The 26229-nt window shown below is 39.1% G+C and overlaps 2 protein-coding genes and 1 pseudogene across 9 annotated transcripts in view; 1 reads left to right on the top strand and 2 right to left on the bottom strand.

Annotated features, from left to right (window-relative positions):
- DNAJC9 (DnaJ heat shock protein family (Hsp40) member C9) overlaps nt 1-24971 on the top strand; it is a 69970-nt gene extending 44999 nt beyond the window's left edge. Inside the window, exon 6 of one of the 2 annotated variants that reach the window (XM_055092998.3) lies at nt 24622-24971. Coding sequence is in view for 1 of the 2 variants with exons in the window: in XM_055093000.3 (XP_054948975.1) it covers nt 24622-24660 (39 nt within the window). In the remaining variant the exon portion in view is untranslated. The remainder of the gene's footprint in view (nt 1-24621) is intronic. The other variant, XM_055093000.3, reaches the window with a different exon arrangement.
- Nucleotides 1-26229, bottom strand: part of FAM149B1 (family with sequence similarity 149 member B1) — a 75108-nt gene that overhangs the window by 39992 nt on the left and 8887 nt on the right. For 3 of the 7 annotated variants that reach the window (XM_055092981.1, XM_008969005.5, XM_063607745.1), the window contains exons 3-5: nt 25131-25258; nt 10807-10949; nt 9918-10034 (exon numbers count right to left, since the gene is read on the bottom strand). In XM_055092981.1, the coding sequence (XP_054948956.1) occupies nt 9918-10034; nt 10807-10949; nt 25131-25258 (388 nt within the window). Of the gene's footprint in view, nt 1-9917; nt 10035-10806; nt 10950-25128; nt 25259-26229 lie in introns of all 7 variants that reach the window. The other 4 variants (XM_003815987.6, XM_008969007.6, XM_008969006.5 and 1 more) reach the window with 2 other exon arrangements.
- Nucleotides 551-9911, bottom strand: LOC129393221 (eukaryotic initiation factor 4A-II-like; annotated as a pseudogene).

Raw genomic sequence — 26229 nt, 5'->3', positions numbered from 1 at the left:
GAGCTCTATCAGCTATCTTGAACCATGAAGAAAACTTCAGAAAAAACATCGTGGGCTAACATGATATGGCAGAAGGATGAAGTGTCTCAGTCCCTGAAAACACCATGCCGCCACTCTACATTGCCTTCCTCCAGACTTCTTTTACATAAAAAGAAGTAAACTTCTCTTATGCAAGAGTTGGTAAACAGATAAGATCCTTAACCATGGCAGGTGGCACTGGGATGGAGATGGTAAGAGATGAGAGAAGCTCAGCCTGGGCAAAAGGCGAAATCCTGTCTCTATAAAAAATACAAAATTAGCCAGATGAGGTGGTGCACACCAGTAGTCCCAGCTACTCGGGAGGCTGAGGTGGGAGGATCACCTGAGCCCAGGAGATCAAGGCTGTAATGAGCTGAGATTGCACCACTGTACTCCAGTCTGGGTGACAAAGCGAGGCCCTGTCTCAAACAAACAAACAAACAAACAAAACAAAAAAAGGAAGAGGGAAGGGATGAAGGGCGGTTGGGAGGGAGGGAGGGAGGGAGGGAGGGAGGGAGGGAGGGAGGGAGGAAGGGAGGGAGGAAGGGTGGGAAGGAAGGAATCGGTTTGGAGATCCAATATGTCTAAAAATTAGCCAGGCGTGGTGGCTCACACCTGTAATCCCAGCTACTTGGGAGGCTGAGGAAGGAGAATCCCTTGAACCTGGGAGGCAGAGGTTGCAGTGAGCAGAGATCACGCCATTGCACTGCAGCCTGGGTAACAACAACAACAAAAAGCTATCAAACATTTGGAATGTATACCCAACATTCCATTACGTTATTCTGCTATCGTATTATTCCATTTATACTAATAACCAATTATATTTTTAGTCAGTGGTAACTAATGGAATTCTTTGTGTTGAAAAATAAATAGGAATTTCTAACAACTATAGGCCTTTATAACTGCTATTAAAAGAAATTTTAGCTAGATAAGAAGAAAAAATATTCCCATTTCCCCTAAAGCTGCAGCAAAAAATAAGATAGTATTCTACACCATAAAGTTGTCTTTGTAAATGTTATTTCTTTCTTTTTGTTTTTGAGACAGAGTCTCGCTCTGTCACCCAGGCTGGAGTGCACTAGCGTGATCTTGGCTCACTGCAATCTCTACCTCCAGGGTTCAAGTGACTCTCCTGTCTCAGCCTCCCCAGTAGCTGGGATTACAGGTGTGTGCCACCACGCCTGGCTAATTTTTGTATTTTTAGTAGAGACGGGGTTTCACCATGTTGGCCAGACTGGTCTAAAACTCCTGACCTCAGGTTATCTGCCCATCTCACCCTCCCAAAGTGCTGGGATTACAGGTGTGAGCCACCGCGCCTGGCTGCTATTTCCTTTTTTTTTTTTTTAAGTGAATATACAGTTTATTTAACACTAAAACTTCATTAAGACATGGGCAATATGGCAATTTTACTGGGAATTTAACCCTATTTAGGATACGATTGCTTGCTGGGGCTTAGCCATAGGGTCCAGTTCACACTTAGCACTAATTAAATATTTGATTGCATAAATACAATACCAAATAAAATGCATTCGAATGCCTTCTAAAAAATCAATTTTAAAGGCCTTCCTACTCAGGCTAATGACAAACACAATAAGGGCAGGTATGCTACTTTAATGTAATTGGCTGATTTTATACAGCACTTATATCTTTTAGTCCCCAGATACATTATTAAATAATACAGAACATCTAATACTACCATTTCTACAGAACTAGGAAATAAATTTCTAAGAAAGAAAAATTTTAGAACTCATCTTTTATACCTATCCTAACAGTTTAACTCTAAAGAGGATAAAGCCAATGATTTTCCTCACAAGAGCTCACGACTAATGTTGCTTTGCTATCAAAATCTGTATTTCTGATCTGTTATGAGAATTGAGACAAGATTCAAATATTCCCAAAGAAAGAAGCACAATGCACATTGTAATTGTCTGTTCAACAACAGGGAGCACTGCATCCAAAACTCTGTCATCCCAGGAATTAAATACGGTCAGCTACATTTATGGGCATTTCCTTCACTGTAGTATTGCATAAAAATCTCAGTGTCACGAAGAATCCTCTTGCCTTCCTCAGTAACAAAGTTTTTAGCCACACCTTTTCTACCAAATTGACCCCTCTGCCAATTCTGCGAATACAGTTTTCATGACTGCTAGGTAGATCATAGTTTATAACCGAAGACACTTGTTGGACATCAGTCCCATGTGCCAACAAGTAAATAGTGATCAGAACAGGGCTTGACCCTGATCAGAATTCCCTCATGATAGTATCTCTCTCCTTCTGGTCCATGTCGCCATGCAGAGCAAAAACTGTGATGTCCCTGGCATGTATTTTCTCAGTCAGCCAGTCCACCTTGCACCTTGTATTGAGAAAAATAACAGCCTGTTTAATGGTGTCTTGTACAAGTCACAAAGTATATCCAACTTCCATTCCTCCTGCTCAACATTGATATAAAACTGTTTGATTCCTTCAAGGTTCAAGTCTTCCTTTTTCACCAGAATTTGAATAGGATCTTTAGTGGATTTTTTGGTCACTTCCAACACATCAGTTGGCATCATGGCAGAAAGCAACACAACCTAAATACTTGTATTTAATTTTTGGAAAATCTCATAGATTTGATCCTTAAACCCTTGGCTTAACATTTCATCTGCTTCATCCAAAACAAACATTTTGATCCATTTTGGAAAAAAGGTATCTTCTGTTTAACATATCACACATTCTCCCTGGTGTACCAACAATATGTGGTACTTCAGCCTGCAGTTTTTGCATTCATTTTGAACATTTGTTCCACCAATGCAGGCATGACAGGTTGCTCCCATATAATCTCCAAGTGCCAGAATCACCTTTTGGGTATTTTTTGTTTTGTTTTGTTTTTGCGATGTAGTTTCGCTCTTGTCACCCAGGCTGGATGGAGTGCAATGGTGCAATCTCGGCTCACTGCAACCTCCGCCTCCCAGGTTCAAGCGATGATTCTCCTGCCTCAGCCTCCCGAGTAGCTGGGATCACAGGTATGCGCCAACATGCCCAGCTAATTTTTGTATTTTTAGTAGAGACAGGGTTTCACCATGTTGGCCAGGCTGGTCTCGAACTCCTGACCTCAGGTAATCTACCCGCCTCGGCCTCCCAAAGTGCTGGGATTACAGGCATGAGCCACTGCGCCCGGCCACCTTTTGGATCTTTAATACAGGGAATAATAGTTCTCTGCTGAATAGCGGAAGGCTTCTGAAATCATAAGCATAGATACTCCAAAGAAGAGACTTTTTAAAGTTTGTATCATCAAAGTTATCAACAACCTCCTTCCAGTTGCTCTCGATGACACCATCAGGGTCCATTCTCTCTGGGTCTCCATGTTCTCTGCTGTTATAATCCACGGAGCCACCAGACATGATGTGAAAAACGACTTAGCACCCGACTGAAAAGCTGCCTATGTTATTTTTAACAAAGGAATCTTTTAAATCATTGGACTTTGGATATTACTATATCTGGAAAATAACCTTTAATTTATATAATGTCTGTAATTCATTTATTTAACAAAGGAATAGGCTGGGTACAGTGGCATGTGCCTATAGTCCCAGCTGTTTGGGAGGCTGAGGCAGGAGGATCTCTTGAGCTCAGGAGTTTGAGGAAAGCCTGGGCAACATAGTGAGACCCTGTCTCCTAAAACAAACAACCAAATAAAAAGAATAACAGTTATTGGCCAGGCACAGTGGCTCACGCCTGTAATCCCAGCACTTTGGGAGGCTGAGGGGGGTGGACCATGAGGTCAGGAGATCGAGACCATCCTGGCAAACACAGTGAAACCCCGTCTCTACTAAAAATACAAAAAATTAGCCGGGCGTGGTGGTGGGCGCCTGTAGTCCCAGCTACTCGGGAGGCTGAGGCAGGAGAATGGCATGAACCTGGGGGGCGGAGCTTGCAGTGAGCGGAGATTGTGCCACTGCACTCCAGCCTGGGCGACAGAGCGAGACTCCATCTCAACAACAACAACAACAACAACAACAACAACAAAAAAAAGGATAACAGTTATCTTACCTAATACTGTGTTGCCCTGGTAGTTATAGTTATATTTAAATAGAGATGTGTTTTCTTGTGTGACAGAACTTTATTCTTCTCCCACATGCATGGAGGATAAAATGACTTTGCTAGGTTTAGGCAGGAGAATGGCATGAACCTGGGGGGCGGAGCTTGCAGTGAGCGGAGATTGTGCCACTGCACTCCAGCCTGGGCGACAGAGCGAGACTCCATCTCAACAACAACAACAACAACAACAACAACAACAACAACAACAACAAAAAAGGATAACAGTTATCTTACCTAATACTGTGTTGCCCTGGTAGTTATAGTTATATTTAAATAGAGATGTGTTTTCTTGTGTGACAGAACTTTATTCTTCTCCCACATGCATGGAGGATAAAATGACTTTGCTAGGTTTCTTATTTATACAAAGAGTTTATATTTGGAACCAGTCCTTCCAGGTGTAGGCATTAGGAAGTAGAGTTCCGCATCTCTAATGAAAGTGATTACTGCAAGGCCCTCCAGGATGATTGGAAGGAACAAGTGGCCAAGAGCTACCCTTCCTGCCTAACATCTTTTCAGGCACTTGGTGGCCATTTGCATATCTGTGTAGAATCGTCTATTCAAGTCCTTTGTCCATTTTTCAATTGAATTATTATTATTATTTTTTGAGATGGAGTTTCACTCTTGCCGCCCAGGCTGGAGTGCAATGGTGCGAACTCGACTCACTGCAACCTCTGCCTCCTGGGTTCAAGCAATTCTCCTGCCTTAGCCTCCTGAGTAGCTGGAATTACAGGGGCACACTGCCACGCCAAGCTAATTTTTGTATTTTTAGTGGAGATGGGGTTTCACCATGTTAGCCAGGCTGGTCTTGAATACTTGACCTCAGGTGATTCACCAGCCTCGGCCTCTCAAAGTGTTGGGATTACAGGCATGAGCCACCACGCCCAGCCTGAATTACTATTTTTTGTTGTTGTTAGGTTATAGATTATTCTTATATATTCTGGATATAAACTCCTCATCAGATATGATTTGCAAATATTTTCTCCCATTCCACATATTGCCTTTTCATTCTTTTGCTTCTTTTGATGTTCAGAAGTGTTTACCTTTGATATAGTACCATTTGTCTGTTCTTGCTTTTGTTGCCTGTGCTTTTAGTGTTATATCCAAGAAATCAATGCCAAATCCAATGGCCTGAAGCTTTACCCTATGTTTTATTCTAGGAGTTTTACAGTTTTACATCTTACATTTAGGTCTTTGATCTATTTTGAGTTAATGTTTGTATATGGTATAAGTAAGGGTCCAACTTCGTTGTTCTGCATGTGGGTGTTCAGTTTTCCTAACACCATCTGTTAAAGAGACTGTCCTTTACCCAGGTAGTCTTGGCACTCTTGTTGAAAATCATTTGGCCATAATTGCAAGGGTTTATTTTTGAGCTCTCCATTCTTTTAATGATTTTTAAAGGGTTATAATTCAGCATGTAGTCATGTACTTTAGCCACTCATTAGATATTATAGTTAGTTATTTTTGTTGGGATATATATCTAAGTACAGATAAGCCCCTTAGCTAACTTGAAGTAGCAGAATGCATAGTTTTTCTCAGGTGGAAATGTCTTCAAACTCATCTCTTCAGGATCCTTTTCTGGCCTGTGTTTCCCCTGTATGCTGCCACCATCTTTTGTTAAGTTCCTGGAATTTCTTTTTTTTTTTTGAGACAGTCTTGCTCTGTCGCCAGGCTGGAGTGCAGTGACGTGATCTCAGCTTACTGCAACCTCTGCCTCCCGAGTTCAAGGGATTCTCCTGCCTCAGCCTCCCAAGCAGCTAGGATTACAGGCGTGTGCCACCACACCTGGCTAATTTTTATATTTTTAGTAGAGACGGGGTTTCACTATGTTGGCCAGGCTGGTCTCAAACTCCTGACCTTAAGTGATCCACCCGCCTCAGCCTCCCAGAGTGCTAGGATTACAGGCGTGAGCCACCGTGCCTGGCTGGAATTTCTTCTTTTTGTGTGTTTGTTTTTCTCACCCTGTCTTACAGTGCTGAGGAATTTCATTTTGACCTAGACACTAATCAGTCTGTTTTGCAACCATAATTTCAATGCATACATTAATTCATTTTTGTGTCATTTTTTAAAAAATGTAAATATGATCTGCTTTTATTTAGTTAAGAAAAAAGAGTGGCCAGGCATGGCAGATCATGCCTGTAATCCCAGCACTTTGGGAAGCCAAGGTGGGCAAATCACTTGAGCCCAGGAGTTCAAGACCAGCCTGGGCAACATGGTGAAACCCCATCTCTGCTGAAAATACAAAAATTAGCCAGATGTGGTGGAGCACGCCTGTGGTCCCAGCTACTCAGGAGGCTGAGGCGGGAGGATTGCTTGAGCCCAGGAGGTCAAGGCTGTAGTCACCCGTGATTGCACCACTGCACTCCAGCCTGTACAACAGAGTAAGACCCTGTCTCAAAAAACAAAAAACAAAACCAAAAAGAAAAGGAAGCAGCAAGTTGACTGCTAACCATGTTACAGGCACTGTCCTAGGTGTTACAGATACAAAGAGGAAGATGCTGTATTACTATGTTGTTTACTCTAGCACTTTCTTCTGGCCCAAGAACTCCTAGAGAACTGCACCAAATACCTAGTTTCATGCATTTGAGGTCTGAAAGAAAGCCAGTGTTGGAAGGATTAATGAATGAGAGAGAGACTGATAGATGTCTTAGAGAAGTAGGCAGGGGCCAGCTGATAATATAATTTTAGACTTTTATCTTAAATTCAGTGGAAAGCTACTGAAAGTTTTTAAGTGGGAGACAGGAAGGATCAACCCTGAATTAAAAAAAAAATCTGATTTAATGTGGAGAATATATCGGAGAGGGCAAGAATGTATATAATTTGAAATGTTATTTTTATAGAAAGTCTTAGAGGTTGATAAATCTTATATTTTATGACAACCTGATTTGTTAAACTGTAAGATCAAAATGAATTAATGACACATTTTCTTCATACCTCTCACAACAAAAAGTGGCAAAATAGCCTAGCTACTCAGAAGGCTGAAGTGGGAGGATTGCTTGAGGCCAGGAGCTCAAGGCTGCTGTGAGCTCTGATTGTGCCACTGCACTCCAGCCTGGGTGACAGAGCAAGACCCCATCTCTTCAAAAAAAAAAAAGGGTGGGGGGGCAAAATAGCAGTAGCACAACTTACATACCCTCACCACCCAACTTGGTTCTTTAATACTACTGTATTAGCCTCTCAAAGGAGTCTCCTTAAAGTAAGGAGCATCTCAAAGTAAGTCTCCTTAAAGTTCAGCGCTGATTCCATATGTTAAAGGAAGAAAAAGTTAAGGATGGGCTTGGCACATCCTACTGTACCAGAAAACAAAGAAACAGTCAAAACAAAACCAAAGGTAATAGCTTGAAGTGGCTAAGTTGTAATAATTAGAGCATCAATACTAATTATTGCTAAGTAAATATATAAATATTTTGAAATGCTATGAGTTCATAATGGTACTCGAGTGAAAATATAAAGTATGAACAAAGTAGTTGTTACATTAAAGAAGTAAATATCATAGATTTTGTTTAATTTTTATGGCTTCCAATAAGTAGTGGTGTGCTAATATACCTGGATAATTTGTTTCTTCTAAGTATATGTCTGTGTATAAAGTATAAATAGGTATTTGTTTTACTTGTGTAAGTAAAGAAAATTATTGAGAACTGTAAGTCAAATATCCCAGAAAAAGTAGCACCAAAAATAGGAAGACTAATCAACAGTGGTGGTAGCAAGTAAAAAGGAAAGAAAGGGTATTAGCAGTATGTTGCAGAATGGTGATATAGTCAGATGTCCTAAAAAGGATGAACTAACTGCTCAGACTTGATTTCTTATTTCCTTGAAGATTAAATTTCTAAATGGGCCTACACCATTGATAGTTGTAAAATAAGGCACATATAAAGTTTACACTAACAGATTAGGTCGATATATCCTAATAACAGAATATGAGTTATGTAATTTTGATCAGAGAGAATGAAAGAATACATCATTTCTGTGGGTGACATTAGGTTGTAAAATTTTTTATATTATATAAAAGGAGTAAACTTATCGATATAATACATGAGATTTAAATTTAAAAAGAATGCCTAATGACCAGCAGCTTGAGTTTAAATCACTTCAGGAATAGCAAACAAATATCATTATCTGACCAAAAATCAGTTGATAACCCAGATCTCATAACCCTAACAGTAACGTTTCACTTTGTGGTCTGGTGAGACTACCACAAGCCCAAGGAGGCACTAAAAGTAAGTATTACTACAACTATTGGAAGGTATCAAATAAGTAAAACTAGAGCCCTGGGAAAAAGTATAGGAATAATTTTTTAAATGAATTAAAACTATGATATTATATTTTACAGTAGATTTAAGTATAGGCATAGGTTTCAAAGTAATCCTATTTGGGTTTATTTTGCTACTATTTAAAAAGTCTGAGGTGTTCAAAAGATTTTGCCATTTAAAAACTACTTTGGGCTGGGCGTGGTGGCTCACACCTGTAATCCCAGCACTTTGGAAGGCCGAGGCGGGCAGATCACCTGAGGTCAGGAGTTCAAGACCAGCCTGGCCAACATGGTGAAACCCTGTTTCTACTAAAAATACAAAAATTAGCCGGGCATGGTGCTGGGCGCCTGTAATCCCAGCTAATCAGGAGGCTGGGGCAGGAGAATTGCTTGAACCTGGTAGGCGGAGGTTACAGTGAGCTGAGATTGCACCATTGCACACTGTACTCCAGCCTTGGTGACAGAGCAAGATTCTGTCTCAAGAAAAAAAAAAGAAAAAAGAAAAAAAAAAAAGTCTGGGTGCGGTGGTTCATGCCTGTAACCCCAGCACTTTGGGAGGCTGAGGCGGGTGGATCATGAGGTCAGGAGTTCGAAACCAGCCTGGCCAGTATGGTGAAATCCCGGGCATGGTGGCACACACCTGCAGTCCCAGCTACTCGGGAGGCTGAGGCAGAAGAATCACTTGAACCCAGGAGGCAGAGGTTGCAGTGAGCCAAGACTGCGCCACTGCACTCCAGCCTGGGCGAGACAGCAAGACTCCGTCTCAAAAAAAATAAATAAATAAAAAATAAATCACTTTTTCAACTTTTTTTTCAAAAAAGTTTTAAAGTCTTTTTCTTAGACTTCGACATTTTAAAAAACCATTCTATTTACACATTTATGCCAAGAAGGAAGTGTCCATATTTTTGGATATATGTAAATATATATAGATATATAGACCTGAATAATAAGAATATCCTTAAGCACTATTATATGGTTTGAATATTTGTCCCCTCCAAAATTCATGCTGAAATTTAGTACCTAATTTGGCAGTGTTGAGAGGTGGAGCCTTTAAGGGGTAATTGGATCACGGGGGTTCTGTCCTCATGAATGGTTTAATCCATGTATGGATTAATGGGTTATCATGGAAGGGGAACTGGTAGCTTTATAATAAGAGAAAGAGAAACCTGAGTTGGCATATTAGCATGTACAGCCCCCTTGCCATGTGAGTCCCTGTACTGCCTTGGGACCCTGCAGAGAATCCCCACCAGCAAGAAGGTCCTGCCCCTTGACCTTGGACTTCTCAGCCTCCAGAACTGTAAGAAATAACTTCCTTTTCCTTATAAATTACCCAGTTTCAGGTATTCTGTTACAAGCAACAGAAAACAGACTAATCCACTACAGGAAAGGTCTAACTTTTTGAACAAAATTACATAATGAAATTTTAATATACACAAAGACTATGGACAATCTTACAGAATTTGCTATGCTTTACTAAATACTAATAAGTAGGAAGAAGTATTTTAATCCCTTAATACAACTGGTAGGACATAATACTTGCATATTAGGGCACATTGAAGTACTTACATAATGGAATACTCACATAGTAGAATCTCTTTCTTGAGACAAGGTTGTTTCATATGAAGCGGAAACAGCAGAAGGGGATCTAGGATACAATCTATAACCTTCACTTGGAGTGATTATCTGCCTACCTAGAATCCTTCAAAATGAAGAAACACAGACACAATTAAGTACCTTCACTGGCATACATACAAAATCTAGATATATTTTGGACACATTTGATGGCTCAACATAAAAGTCCAGTATACAGTCTGATACTGATTAAGAATGAGAAAATGTGAATCCAGAGCCTTACTACAGGTATATCTCTTCCATAGAATGGAGATGGAAAAGATAAACCTATAGCCCAGCTGTTAAAAAAAAAAATACAAGAAATCTAAGCAAACATCTGTAATCTGCCCTTCATGCTCTATAATAGTCCTCATTAAATCAGTCAAAATGGGATGGAGGCCCAGCCAAATTAGTAAAAACTACGAATTATATTCTTAAAAACGTGAAGCTTTGTAAATTTTGAGTATGTGCAATAAGTGGTACTACTGCAGTTTCTGAAGGAAGCTCTTGAATAGCCTATGTCTGGTTTCAAGTATACATAAGAATTTAATTGTATACAACAGTGTACATTTTCTGACCATCTTGTTCAAAAGAAGGGCTTTTTGATACTCAGATACTCAGACCTCAGCTGCTGTTGTAGAAATAGTTTTACTTGATTAGGATCACATATTGTTAGTTAAGGAAACTCTAAGAAACTTCTACCAACTTTTCTCTTAGCCGAGGCTTTATACCACATGGCCTTATTTACATTCATTAAAGTCATGCTCATACAGATTTCAGAATACAAGCTTTTTTTAAAAATCTACTTTTTAAATTTTAGTATTAGCCATGAATACAAGTCAACTGGAGGGCTTCAGTACCTGAGGTGAGGAAAGCTAGCTGTCCACTGTTGGCACTCTTCTTGTAGACTCTTGGTATGCACACTCAACTTCTGCTCATACAAGAGTTCATCAATGGCTGTGAACATTGCCTGGACTTTTTCAGTGGCATTTTGATCGAGTTCCTAGAAGAAAATATTCCCCCCAAATATTTAGGTGAGCTTCACTCTCTGTTAAAAATTATAAAGATTAAAAGCAGTAAGACTTGTTTTGTTTACATATTTAGTCTACTTGAAATACTGCTGTGTTTCCACGAAAGAAAAGTTAAATTAGTGAGTTTTCAGATCTCGGAATTTTCAGGTATCTTCTCCATTCATATTTAAAGAAAATTTAGATAAATGTCTGTTTTTTAGGCTGGTCCAAGTACAGTGGTGTTTACAGCTAATTGATCACAACCACTTTATGGATTTCTTTGTTTCCTCTCCACTCCTACTGCTTCACTTGATTAGCCTAAAAAAAAAAAAAAAAAAAAAAAAAAAAAAAAAAAAAAAAAGGCCAGGCGTGGTAGCTCACGCCTGTAAACCCAGCACTTTGGGAGACCAAGGTGGGTGGATCACTTGAGGCCAGGAGTTCAAGACCAGCCTGGCCAACATAGTGAAACTCCATCTGTACTAAAAACACAAAAATTAGCCAGGCGTGGTAGTACACACCGGTAATCCTAGCTACTTGGGAGGCTAAGGCACAAGAATTGCTTGACCTGGGAGGCACAGGTTGTAGCAAGCCAAGATTGTGCCATTGCACTCTATTCTAGCCTGGGTGACAGAGCTAGACTGTGTCTCAAAAAAAAAAAAGTCTATATTTTTAAAAGTAACATATTCTTATATACAGTATTAATTGTAAACACTTTGAAAAATACAGAAAAGTATACAGAAAAAATAAAAATTACCTGTAATTCCACCGTTCAAAGATAGATTGCTAATTTTAGTACAGTTGCTTGGTTTCACTATTTTTTAGACGGAAAATCCTGTGTATATTACTTTTTATACTGCATCTTTCACTTGACAACTTATGTCCTTGACCTCTGTAATCCAGCCTTTAAGAATAGTCAGGCCAGGCACAGTGGCTCACACCTGTAATCCCAGCACTTTGCGAGGCCAAGGTGGGGTGGATCACCTGAGGTCAGGAGTTCCAGACCAGCCTGGCCTACATGATGAAACCCTGTCTCTACTAAAAATACAAAAAATTAGCTGGGTGTGATGGCGGGTGCCTGTAATCCCAGTTACTTGGGAGGCTGAGGCAGGAGAATTGCCTGAACCTGGGAGGCGGAGGTTGCGGTGAGCCGAGATTGTGCTATTGCACTCCTGCCTGGGCAACAAGAATGAAACTCCGTCTCAAAAAAAAAAAAAAAAAAGGCCAAGGCGGGTGGCTCATGCCTGTAATCCCAGCAATTTGGGAGGCCGAGGCGGGAGATCCTGAGGTCAGGAGTTCGAGACCAGCCTGACCGACATGGAGAAACCCTGCCTGTACTAAAAATACAAAATTAGCTGGGCGTCATGGCTCACGCCAGTAATCCCAGCTACTTGGGAGGCTGAGGCAGGAGAATCTCTTGAACCCGGGAGGCGGAGGTTGTGGTGAGCCAAGATCGTGCCATTGCACTCCAGCCTGGGCAACAAAAGCAAAACTCCGTCTCAAAAAAGAAAACAAAAGCCAAAAACCAGAATAGTCAGAGGGCTAGGCATGGAAGTTCACACCTGTAATCTCAGCAACTCAGGAGGCTGAGTGGGGAGAATCACTTGAGGCCAGAAGTTTGAGACCAGCCTGGGCAACATCACAAGACTGCCATCTCTAAAAAAAATAAAAAATTAGCCAGGCATGGTGGTCTGTGCCTATAGTCCCAGCTACTCAGGAGGCTGAGGTGGGAGGACTACTTGAGCCCTAGAGTTCGAGGCTGTAGTGAGCTATGATTGTGCTACTGCCAGCCTGGGTAACCAAGTGAGACCTCATCTCTTAAAAAAAAAAAAAAAAAGAAGCAGTCAGAGGGATGGTTACAAAATGCAAATCTGATCATTTTCTTCAGATTCCTTGCTTATCCTCTACTACATCTAAATTTACACATCCTTTTACATTCCAGTGTTCCAGTGGGAGAAAAGTCATATCTATGTTTGAAAATAATGTATTTTCACCCTAAAAATGAAAGTCAACCCCTACCCAATAAAAATTATATCTATCTGTCTGGGAGTGGGTTTTTTTTTTGTTTTTTGTTTTTTAATTTGTCCAAAGCTGGGGATGGTGGCCAACACCTGTAGTCGCAGTGAATCAATCAGGAAGCAGAGTTAGGAGGACTGCTTGAGCCCGAGAGTTTGAGGATATACTAGACCATGGTGGCACTTGTGGCTAGCCATTGTGTTCCAACCTGGACAATATAGCAAGACCCCTCTCTAAAAAAATTGTCTTTCACCTGATAGACTTTTCAAACATGTCTTTCTTCGGGTCTGAAAAAAAAAAAAAATCAGTGACTACTTCTTTGAAAATTGCCTCTTTCTTATTCTCTAAAATTTCTGTTAGAAATATATTGCAGTTTCTTAATCCATCCTCCATGTCTCCTAACTACTCTTCAAATTCTGTTTTTAGTTCCCTGGTTCTAGGTGATTTTCTTAGTTTTAGCATTCAATTAGCTACTATCTGTTTCACTGGGTCCAGCTTACCTTGTATATTGAGATATTTCAAATGCTATTCATTTTGAAGATGTTTAACTGGTTCTTCATATTTGCCTGTTCTTAAGTTAATATCTTTACCTGCTTTGTTTTAAAACCTCTAATAATTTAAATAGATGTTATCTTGTCCTTTAACTCTTTGAGGACTTTAAAATTTTAATCAACTTTACTGAGGAATAACTTACATTCAACAAAATGCACATTTAAGTGTACAGCAAATGAGATTTGACAAAATATTCACCCTAGTAACTAACATTCCTTTCCAGATATAAAACATTTCTCCTCACACTCCTTTGCAGCTTTTCCAAAATGTTGACTTATTTTTATCACTGTAAGTTACTTTTGTCTGGTCTAGAACTTCATATAATTGGGATTGTGCAGGATGCACTTTTTGTGTTTGGCTTCCTTCATTCAGGAGAATCTTTTTGAGGTTCATTCATGTTATTGCATGTATTAATTATTCATTACATTCTATTGCTGAAAAGTATTTTGTTTTAAGACTATGCCGCAATTTGTTTATCCATTCCCCTGTTAAGGGACGTTTATGTTATTTTCAGTATTTGTTTATATTGTTTGTTATGAATAAAGCTGATATAAACATTCATGTACAAGTCTTTTTCTAGACATATGTTTTCATTTTTCTTGGATAATAGCTAGCAGTGAAATTGCTGTCACATAATAAATGTATGTTTAAAGAAATTACTAAACTATTTTATAGGATGGATGTACAATTTAGCACTCCTACCAGAAATGTGTGAGCATTAAACCTGCTCCACATCCATTCCAGTACTAGGTATTGTCAGTCTTTTTAATTTTAGCAATTTTTGTAAATGTGGAGTGGTGTTATCTTCCCAGTTTTCAATTTGCATTTTCTCTATAATTCATCATATGGAGCATCTTTCTACATGCTACGTGGCCATTTATGTCTTTTTCTTTCATGGAATGTCTTTTCAAGTCTTTTGCCCATTATTTCACCTTTTAATTAATTAATTAATTAACTATTTTTTAGAGATGGGGGTCTCACTTTGTTGCTTAGGCTGGTCTCAAATACTTGGGGTCAAATGATCTGGTGGCCTCAGCCTTTCAAAGTGTTGGGGTTACAGGCACAAGCCACTGTGTCTAGCCTTTTTTTTCTTTTTAATATGGAGTTTTAAGAGCTCTTTATATACTTTGGATACAAGTCAGATATTGGAAATATTCTCTCCCAATCTGTGATCTGTCCCTTCCTTCCTTCCTTCCTTCCTTCCTTCCTTCCTTCCTTCCCTCCTTCCTTCCTTCCCTCCTTCCTTCCTTTCTTTTTTTCTTTTTTCTGAGACAGAGTCTCTTTCTGTCGCCCAGGCTGGAGTGCAGTGGCACGACCTCTACTCACTGCAACCTCCACCTCCCCGGTTCAAGCAATTCTCTGCCTCAGCCTCCAGAGTAGCTGGGATTACAGGTGCCTGCCACCACGCCTGGCTAATTTTTTGTATTTTTAATAGAGACGGGGCTTCACCATCTTGGCCAGGCTGGTGTCCTTTCATTTCTTAATGAGGTATGTAAAAGTAAAAAAGATGTAAATTTTGAAGGAGTTAAATTTATCCATTTTCGTAGCTTATGCTTTTGGTGTGTCCTATTTATGAACTTGTTGCCTAATCCAAGGTCTTGATTTGATTATACATTTTCTTCTAAGGGATTTATAGTTTTTGCTCTTATATTTAAGTTTATAATTCATTTTGAGTAAATTTTTTATATGATGTGAATTCATCTTTTTGCACATGGATATCCAATTGTCCCAGCAACATCTGTTAAGGAAAAAAAAATCCTTTTTCTATTGAATTGCCTTTGTACCTTTATCAAAAATCAATGGATCCTAAATGTAAGAGTTTATTTCCGGACTCTCAATTCTGTTCTATTGACTACACATCCATCTTTTTGTCAGTACCACACTGTTTTTGTTGTTGTTGTTGTTTTGAGTCGGAGTCATGCTCTGTCACTCAGGCTAGAGTGCAGTGGCACAATCTTGGCTCACTGCAACCTCTGCCTCCTGGGTTCAAGTGATTCTCCTGCCTCAGCCTCCTGAGCAGCTGGGACTACAGGCCTGCACCACTGTGCCCAGCTAATTTTTGTATTTTTAATAGAGACAGGGTTTCACCATGTTGGCCAGGCTGGTCTCGAACTCCTGACCTCAGGTGATTCACCCACCTTGGCTTCCCAAAGTGCTGGGATTACAGGCATGAGCTGCCACGCCCTGCCCACACTGTTCTGACTAATGTTTTGATATTAAGTTTTGAGATGTGGTAGTATATGTCCTCTAACTTTTTTTTGAGACAGAGTTTCACTCTTGTTGCCCAGGCTGGAGTGCAATGGTGCGATCTCGGCTCACAGCAACCTCCACCTCCTGGGTTCAAGCCATTCTCCTGCCTCAGCCTCCGGAATAGCTGGGATTACAGGCCTGCGCCACCACACCCGGCTAATTTTGTAATTTTAGTAGAGACGGGGTTTCTCCATGTTGGTCAGGCGGGTCTCGAACTCCAGACCTCAGGTGATCCGCCCACCTCAGCCTCCCAAAGTGCTGGGATTACAGGCGTGAGCCACCTCGCCCGGCCATATGTCCCCTAATTTTCTATTTCTGTTTCAATTTTTTTTTTTTTTTTTTTTTACTAATCTGGATCCTTTGCAATTCCATATACATTTTAGGATGAGCTTATCAATTTCTATAAAAATGTCTCCTAGGATTTTGATAGAGAGTGCACTGATATATAGATTAATTTGGAGAGAAATGCCATATTATTAATATTTTGTCTTCCAATTCATGAACAAGGAATTTTCTTCATTTATTTAGATCTTCTTTAATTTCTCTCAGCAATGTTTTGAAATTTCCAATGTACAAGTCTTGTGTTGCTTCTGTTAAATTTATTGCTAAGAACTTTTTTTATTCTATTGTGATTTTTAAATTTTCATTTTCAGATTGTTCACTGCCAATGTATAGAAATACAAATTTTTAAATTTAGATATAATTCACACACCATGAAATTCACCCTTTTAAATTGTCAAATTCAGTGTTTTTAGTATATTCGCAGTTGTACAACTATCACCAGTATCTTAATTCTAGAATATTTTATCACCCTTAAAAGAAACTGTTTCCATTAGCAGTCATCCCCCATTCCTCTCTCTGCCCAGCCCCTGGCCACCAATAATCTACTTTCTGTCTCTATGGAATTGCTCTTCTGGGCAATTCATATAAATGGAATCAAACAATATGTGATGTGTCATGTCTGGCTTCTTTCACTTAGCATGTGTTGAAGGTTCATCCAAGTTGTAACATGTATCGGAACTTCTTTCATTTTTATGGCTGAATAATAATCGCATTATATGAAAACCATATTTTTGTAAATTGCTCTTGTATACTGTGACCTAACTGAACTAATTTCTTAGTCCTATTAGATTTGGGGGGTGGTAATGCAGGGAATGTAAATTTTCTGGATTTTCTTTACATCATGGTATCTGTGAATAAAGACATTTTTATTTCTTCCTCTTCAATTTGAATGCCTCTCTTTGTCTTGTTGCACTAGCTCCAATACAATGCTGAATAGAAGTGGCAAGAGTGGACATCCTTACCTTGTTCTAAATCTTAAGGGGAAGGTATCCAGTCTTTTCTTGTTACATATAATAACGTTAGTTCTAACTTTTTTGTAGATGCCCAACCTTTCAGGTTGATTAAATTCCCTTTTATTTCTTGTATGTTGAGTGTTTTTTTAATTATGAATGGGTGTTAGATTTTGTCAAATGTTTTTTCTATGTTACTGTTAAGATGATCATGTCATTTTTGTCCTTTATTCTATTAATATAATGTATTAAATTAGTTGTTTTTCTTTTTTTCACCATCCGTCTACCCAGATGAAGAGTTGTTTTTCTAATGTTGAACCAGCCGTGCAATCCTGGGATAAATCCTATTTACCCACTTGGTCAGGGTAAATAATCCTTTTATGTGACTAGATTTGGTTTGTTAATGAAGTTTTTGTGTCTAATTTCAAGAGGCATACTGGTTTGTAGTTTTCTTGTGATGACTGACTTTGGTATCAAGGTCATACTGGCTTCATAGAATGAGTTAGGTAGGAACTGTTCTTTCTTTTCTGAAAGAGTTTGTGAGGGATTGGTATTATTTCTTCTTTAAATATTTAAGTGTATATAGAAATAAGTTGATTTTTACATATTGATCTTGCACCTTGTGGCATTGTTAAATTCATATATCAGTTCTAATTTTTTTCTTTTCTTTTCCTTCTATTCCTTAGAATCTCTTATATGAAGAATTCTTGTCTTTGTCTGGTTTTGGTATCAGTGTAATACTGGTCTCATAGAATGAATTGGAAAGTGTTCTTTGATTTTCTGAGTCTGATTTCTTCTTTAAATATTTGATAAAGTTTACTAGAATTTAAATATTTGATAGAGTTTACTAGTGCATCTGTGCCTGGACTTCTTTGTGGGAAGATTTTTTATTTGTTTATTTGTTGAGACAGAGTCACTCTGTTGCCCAGTGGAATGCAGTAGTGTGATCATGGCTCACTGCAGCCTTGACCTCCCAGGCTCAAGCGATTCTCCCACCTCAGCCTCCCAAGTACCTGGGACTAAAGGCACGTGCCACCATACCTGGCTAATTGTTTTAGTTTTCATAGAGATGGGGTCTCACTGTGTTGCTCAGGCTGGTCTCAAACTACTGGGTTCAAGTGATCCTCCCTCCTTACCTCCCAAAGTGCTGAGATTACGGGCATGAGCCACTGTGATCAGCTGAAAGATTTTTAATTATTAATTTAGTTTATTTAAATAGAAATTACATAGATAGAAATAACCCAATTAGATTGGTATGGAGCTGTTTAAATTTTTAATTTTTCTTTAAGTCAATTTGTTAATTTATGTCTTTCTAGGGATTTGTCCATTACATCTAAGTTATCTAATTTGTTGCCATTGTTTACTGAATTCTCAGAGTACTTTCTGTAGGGTTGAGTTATGCCCTCTCTTTCATTCCTGATCATGTCAATCTCTCTTCTTTCTTGATCAAACCAACTAATGATTTGTCAATTTACTGACTTCTTTTCAAAGAAACAGCTTTTGACTTTATTTTCTCTATTGTTTTTCTGTTTTATTAATTTCTATCTATCTTATCTGTATTATTTCCTTCTTTCTGCTTTGCTTTGGATTTAGTTTGTTCTTCTTTAGTTTCTTAAGGTGGAAACAAATTATTGAGACATCCCTGTTTTTCTGTAGGCATTTAAAGCTATTCATTTCCTCCTAGCTGCATCCCATAAATGTTTATATTTTGCTTTTCCCTTTTCTTTCAGTTCAAAATATTTTCTACTTTCCCTTATAGATTCCTTTTTCAACCCATGGGTTATTTAGAAGAGTGATGTTTAATTGCCAAATATTTGAGGATATCCCAAATGTATGTTGTTGATTTATAATTTAATTCCAAGGTGGTTGGAGAACATACCTTGTATAATTTAAATCTTTTTATAGTTAAAAAACTTGCTTTATGTGTGCTTGAAGAGTATCTACACTGCTGTCACTGGGTGGGATGTCAGTTAGGTCAGGTTGGTTGATAGTGTTGTTCAGGTGTTTAATATCCTTGCTGATTTTCTGTCTAGGTGGTCTACAAGTATTGAGAGTGGGGTATTAAAGTTTCCAGCTATAATTGCTACAATATTTCTCCTTTCCATTCAGTCATTTTTTGCTTCACCAACTTTAAGACTTGGTTATTAGATGTTACATTTATAACTACTATATTTTCCTGATGAATTGACCCTTTTATCATTATAAAATGTCCCTCTTTGTTTCTAGTAGTATTTTTTCTTTTAAAGTTTATTTTGTCTTAGTTCAAATTCAAGCAGTTTTTGCATCTGATTTTAATTTCTGGATGCCCTCTTGTATCTTCTCTGCATTTGCAAGCTGACTCACGGTCAGCCAGGGATGTGTAGATAGCTTAGTCAGTCCTGTGTGGATGTGTGGAAAGCTTATCAAGGCCTCCTGTGACCGTCTTATTTCCCAGATATCCTTAATAAATTCCTGGATAGTTTGCCAATCCATTGTTTGTCCCAGCCAGGACTAAAACCTCAAGCTATCTGAGCAACTGTTCTTCCTACCAAGTTTACTACTGTTACTTACATGCTGTTGGGCATAGGGTCTCTCCAGGTTCACTCCAAACCTACTGAGCCTTCTCCAACAGTGAGGCTGCTAGTTTTCACAGCGTGTCCCTCTGTAGTAGAATAGTCTCTCACTGTTCTTAACCCAAAGTTCTATTGATTTTCATGAATAATTGCTTCTTTATTTGTTATATGCTTTTTGTCAATTTGCAAAGCCTTTAAACAGTTGCACCTCACCATTTTGTCCAGTTTCATTGTTGCTTTTGGGGAGGAGGATTTGCCGAGCTATTTACTCTGATACTAAAAGTCCCACCTCATAATTTTTTGTTATTACATTGTCTTTCTCAGGTTTTAGCATCAAGACTCTGCTGACCTTATTATGAACTGAATTGAGAAGTATTCCTTATACTTTTTGGAAAAAAGTTTGCATCATTGTTATTTCTTCCACAAATGGATGACAGAATTCACCTGGGCCTAGAGCTTTCTCTGTGTGAGAACTGTTTCATTTAATTTCTTGAATAATTTTACAATAATCCACAAATATAATAACCTTATAAAAGTATAATTCCACTTATAGTCACCCATTGTTTGAGCTATATTTACTTCTACAAGTATAAACTCCCTCTTTATACATTTTAGACACATTTCAGACACACACTTTATATATCATATACATATTAAATACAAGCATATATTTTGCTTTAATCAGTCAGTTGTCCTTTAAAGAAATCAGACAAAAAATATAGACTTTTATATTCACCCATTAATTAATTTCTGGTTCTCTTCTCTTCCTCTACCCTGAACTCTCGTCTCTGCTCCTCAGCACAGTGGGCTTTCAACTGGGGCTTTAATTCCTCTCTACATGAGCCTTTTCATGTGGTCTGAACTTCCTCGCAATATGATGGCTGGATTCTGAGGTCCACCATTCAGATGAGAGAGATGGAAAGAGCCAGCCAGAAGCTGTGTTGCTTTCTAACCTAGAAAGTCATGCAGCAAGGCTGGGTGCAGTGGCGCATGCCTGTAATCCTAACACTTTGGGAGGCCAAGGTGGGCAGATCACTTGAGGTCAGGAGTTCGAGACCAGCCTGGCCAACAAGACAGAACCCCGTCTCTACTAAAAATACAATTAGCCAGGCATGGTGGTGCAAAACTGCAATCCCAGCTACTCAGGAGGCTGAGGCAGGAGAATCACTTGAATCTAGGAGGCAGAGGTTGCAGTGAGCCGAGATTGTGCCACTGCACTCTAGCCTGGGCTACGAGAGCTAAACTCCATTTAAAAAAAAAAAAAAAAAAAAAAGACACAGACTGGGTGAATAGATGAAAAAACAAGACCCATTGATCTGTTGCCTACAAGAAACACACTTCACCTATAAAGACACATACAGACTGAAAATAAAGGGATGGAAAAAGATATTCCATGCCCATGGTAACCAAAAAAGAGCACAAGTAGCTATACTTGTATCAGACAAAACAGATTTCAAGACAGAAACTATAAGAAGAGATAAAGAAGATCACTATATAATGATAAAGGGAGATCAATTCAGCAAGAACATATAACAATTTTAAATATATATGAACCCAACACTGGAGCACCCAGATATATAAAGGAAATATTATGAGAGCTAAAGAGAGATATAGGTCCCAATACAATAAGAGTTGGAGACTTCAACACCCAACTTTCAGCATTGCACAGATTTTCCAGACAAAATCAACAAAGAAACATCAGACTTAATCTGCACTACACGCCAAATGGATCTAACATATTTACAGAAGATTTCGCCTAACAGCTGCAGAATACACATTCTTTTCCTCAGCACATTGATCATTCTCAAGGATGGACCATATGTTAGGTCACAACACAAGTCTTAAGACCAAAAAAACTGAAATAATATCAAGCATCTTCTCTGACCACAATGGAACAAAACTAGAAATTAATAACAAGAGGAATTTTGAAAGCTATATAAACACATGGAAATTACACAAGATCCCCCTGAATGACCAGTGGGTCAATGAAGAAATTAAGGAGACTGAAAAATTTCTTGAAACAAATGATACTAGAAACACAACATATCCAAACCTATGGGAAACAGCAAAAGCAATACTAGGAGGGAAGTTTACAGCTGTAAGTGCCTAAAACAAAAAAGAGAAAAAACTTCACATGAACAATCTAATGATACATCTTAAAAGAAACTAGAAAAGCAGCTGGGTGTGGTGGCTCACGCCTATAATCCCAGCACTTTGGGAGGCCAAGGCAGGCGGATCATGAGGTCAGGAGATCGAGACCATCCTGGCTAACGTGGTGAAACCCTGTCTCTACTAAAAAAAATACAAAAAATTAGCTGGGTGTGGTAGCAGGCACCTGTAGTCCCACCTACTTGGGAGGCTGAGGCAGGAGAATGGTGTTAACCCGGGAGGCGGAGCTTGCAGTGAGCCGAGATCATGCCACTGCACTCTAGCCTGGGTGACAATGCGACACTCCGTCTCAAAAAAAAAAAAAGAACTAGAAAAGCAAGAGCAAACCAAACCCAAAATAAATAATAAAGATCAGGGTAGAAATTAATGAAATTTATGATTACCAGAGGCTGGGAAGGGTAGTGGGGGGGTGAGGATTGGGGAGATGGGGTGGTTATTGGGTACAAAAAAAACAGAAAGAATGAATAAGACCTACTATTTCATGGCACAAAGGGTGAGTATAGTCAATAATAACTTAATTGTACATTTTAAAATAACTAAAAGAGTGTAATTGGATTGTTTGTAATTCAAAGGATAAACACCTGAAGGGATGGATTTTGTTTTAAGCCATGAAAAAGAATATTATAACATTCAATTTTTCTAAAGATAAAATCCTGACTAGTGAAGAAATGAAGGTCAAAAGTAAGATGGCTATATGTGAATATATTTTAAAAACCTGTTAGACTATAAATGCCAAAAGGAAAGCAAGGACATAGGAAACATCTGTATGACGTTTTTAAGTTATAAAGAGATACAAATCATAATATAGAGAGAACTAATGGAAATATTTAGTCAGTATACTAAATCTTCCTGATGAGGCATCTAATTATTAGAATACAATTTAAATTCTTTGGCCTGCAGGGCCCTAATGATCTAGTCCCACCTACCTCTCTAATCTCATTTGTGCTTTTCTCCCCCTGGTTTTCCATCATCCAACCACCCTGACCTTTTATCAGTTGCAAGAATACACCAAACACTTTCCCTTGGAAACATGAAGCTCTTCTCCTCCTTGGGCTTTTGCATATGCTGCCGGTTACCTGTCTGGAAAACTCTTTTCCTCACTCTTCACATGGCTAGCTCTTCTGTCTTCAAGTCTCAGATCTACCTTACCAGAGATCCCTGATAATGAATCCCCCTGATAATGTTCTATTTCAGCACCCTGTCATCTTCCTTAGAGCACTTATCACCTTTTGTATTTACTTTTGTCAATCTCCCTCATTAGACTATTGAATCATGTAAGTCTCACTCACCCCATATTCCCAAGGCCAAGTACAGGGAAAACAACCATGCTCAATAAATATTTGTTGAATGAACGAAAAAAACGTGAAAACCCAAGTATCAGATAATAAGGGAAAGATCCAATTATGATATATTAAGACAGGAAAATATTATATAACATTCAGATTGACCAGTGTGGAGTAGTAAATGTCTATATAAAATGATGGTAAATGAAAAAAATAGGCCACAAAATAGTATGTACATGTATCATACAACTATATAAGGAAAGTACATGTACATTCAAAATGATTAGAAAATAGGTTTTAACAATTAGCAGGCTTTTTGTTAAAAAAAAAAAAAAGCAGGTTTCTGGCTGGGTGCAGTGGCTCATGCCTATAACCTCAGCACATGGGGAGGCTGAGGTGGGAGAATTGCTTGAGGCCAGGAGTTCCAGATCCTACCTCTTAAAAAAAAAAAAAATAGCAGGGTGTGGTGGCATGCACCTGTGGTCCCAGCTACTCAGGAGGCTGAGGCAGGAGGATGGCTTGAGCCCAGGAGTTTGAGGCTGCAGTGAGCTATGATTGCCACTGCACTCCAGCCTGCGTGACAGAGAAAGAAGAAAGAAAGAAAAGACAAACAGAAAGAAAGAGCCTAACAATAATATTATATAAAGTCAATATTGTGGAGAAGTGTTTATAAAATATTAGGTGAAGAAATGCAGCATAATATTCTGTGTGCATCATGATTATAACTAAGCCAAATTAAATACAGATTGAAAAAAGATATAGAAATAAAAATGTTGGCCGGGCGTGGTGGCTCATGCCTGTAATCCCAGCACTTTTGAGAGGCTGAGGCGGGCAGATTACAAGGTCAAGAGATCGAGACCATCCTGGCCAACATGGTGAAACCCTGTCTCTACTGAAAATACAAAAATTAGCTGGCCATGGTGGTGCACGCTTATAGTCCTAGCTACTCAGGAGGGTGAGGCAGGAGAATAGCTTGAACCCGGGAGGCAGAGGTTGCAGTGAGCCAAGATCGTGCCACTGCACTCCAGCCTGGCAACAGAGCGAGACTCCGTTCCAAAAAAAAAAAAAACAAGAAATAAAAATGTCTATTGCATCTTGCATCAAGATGATAAAATTATGCATAAAAATTGTCTTTAAAAAATTTTTAGAGTTGTTGGTCTTTTAAAAATAATATTTTATAATGGGAAATAGCCAAAAATAAGTAAAGAAATAAAAATCACTCATCTCATCACCTAATTAATAACAACTGAACAATATTTTGAGTAAATATTTTGGTCCTTTTCACTAATATAGAAAGAATTTATATAAAACAAAATTAGAGTGACACTACACATATGATTTATAACCTGTTTGTTTTCATTACCAATATATCATAAATATTTTCCCAGGCTATAATGGCTTAATAATAAACTTTCAAAAACATTTTAAACAACAAGGTAACATTAGTGGTAAAGACATACATTACTGGACTGGGCATGGCAAAAGGAATAGACCCAGAGCCCAAATCCATATTAACCTGCAACTGTTTGTTGTTGTTTTTTTTTTCTGAGACAGTTTCGTTCTTGTTGCCCAGACTGGAGTGCAATGGCGTGATCTCGGCTCACAGCAACCTCCGCCTCCCGCGTTCAAGCCATTCTCCTGCCTCAGCCTCCGGAGTAGCTGGGATTACAGGCATGCACCACCACACCCGGCTAATTTTGTATTTTTAGTAGAGACAGGGTTTCTCCATGTTGGTCAGTCTGGTCTAGAACTCCCGACCTCAGGTGATCCGCCCGCCTCGGCCTCCCAAAGTGCTGGGATTGCAGGTGTGAGCCACCGTGCCCGGCCAACCTGCAACTGTTTAAATTGAACACTAAGCATGTCTAAGGCTCAACTACTATATCAATAAAACAAAGCAAATACTGAAAGAAGATGAGGACTGATGCTTCTTTACAGTTATTATGAAGTATGATAAATGTAAAGAAACAATGCAGGAGAGTGAAGGAATGAAATATACTGACAAATCCTAATTCCCAGAATCATCTCCCAAGCACTCTATCAGACTGATAACATATAACTCACACCATATCCCCAGGAGAAGTCCGAGCTTCCTTCAGTAGATATCCCTGCGCCTGTATAACTTGGAAAAGCAGACAGTGAATTCCCAGTGTCGGCTGATGTAAAAGATGATTCTCTTGTGATGTCAGACTTGCTAAAGGCACAATTTGGGAGGAGGAGAGAAAAAAGAAAATTTTTCATATGTCCTCAAGTTTCTGTGGCATTAACTACTCAGCAACTTACTAGGTGATAAACATGTGTACAAATATATCCACATAGGCAAAAATAAATGAAGAACTTGAAATTTGAGCATTATGGAAAAGTCCTAATTCCTACAGAATTGATGGCAGTCATTCCAAATAATTCTAGTCATAGTTTACAATGAATACTTCAACATCTCACCTATGACACACTCTTTTTTTTTTTTTTTTTTTTGGAGACAGAATCTCATGCTGTCACCCAGGCTAGAGTGCAGTGGCACGATATTGACTCACTGCAACCTCGGCCTCCTGGATTCAAATGATTCTCTTGCCTTAGTCTCCCAAGTAGCTGGGACTACAGGTGTGCACCACCATACCCAGCTCATTTTTGCATTTTAGTAGAGAAGGGGTTTCACCATGTTGCCCAGGCTGGTCTTGAACTCCTGAGCTCAGGTAATCTGCCCACCTCGGCCTCCCAAAGTGCTAGGATTTACAGGCATAAGCCACCGCACCCAGCCTATAACATACTCTTGACAACTAAAGACATTTCAGAAATGCTAAAGTAGTATCTGATCTTGTATGGCACTTTTTATTTTTTATTTTTTGAGATGGGGTCTCGCTCTGTCACCCAGGCTGGAATGCAGTGGTGCGAACTCAGCTCACTGCAACCTCCGCCTCCTGGGTTCAAGTGATTCTCCCACTTTAGCTTCCCAAGTAGCTGGGACTACAGGTGCGTGCCACCATGACTGGCTAATTTTGTTTGTACTTTTGTTTTGTTTTTTTGAGATGGAGTCTCGCTCTGTTGCCCAGGCTGAGTGCAGTGGCGTGATCTCGGCTCACTGCAACCTCCTCCTCTCGGGTTCAAGTGATTCTCCTGCCTCAGCCTCCTGGGTAGCTGGGACTACAGGTGTGCGCCACCACCCCC

Source organism: Pan paniscus, chromosome 8 (genome assembly GCF_029289425.2).
Source record: "Pan paniscus chromosome 8, NHGRI_mPanPan1-v2.0_pri, whole genome shotgun sequence".
In the NCBI taxonomy this organism is placed as follows: Eukaryota; Metazoa; Chordata; class Mammalia; order Primates; family Hominidae; genus Pan; species Pan paniscus.
Note: the sequence above shows the minus strand (reverse complement) of the source record. Positions and strands in the feature narration are given on the sequence as shown.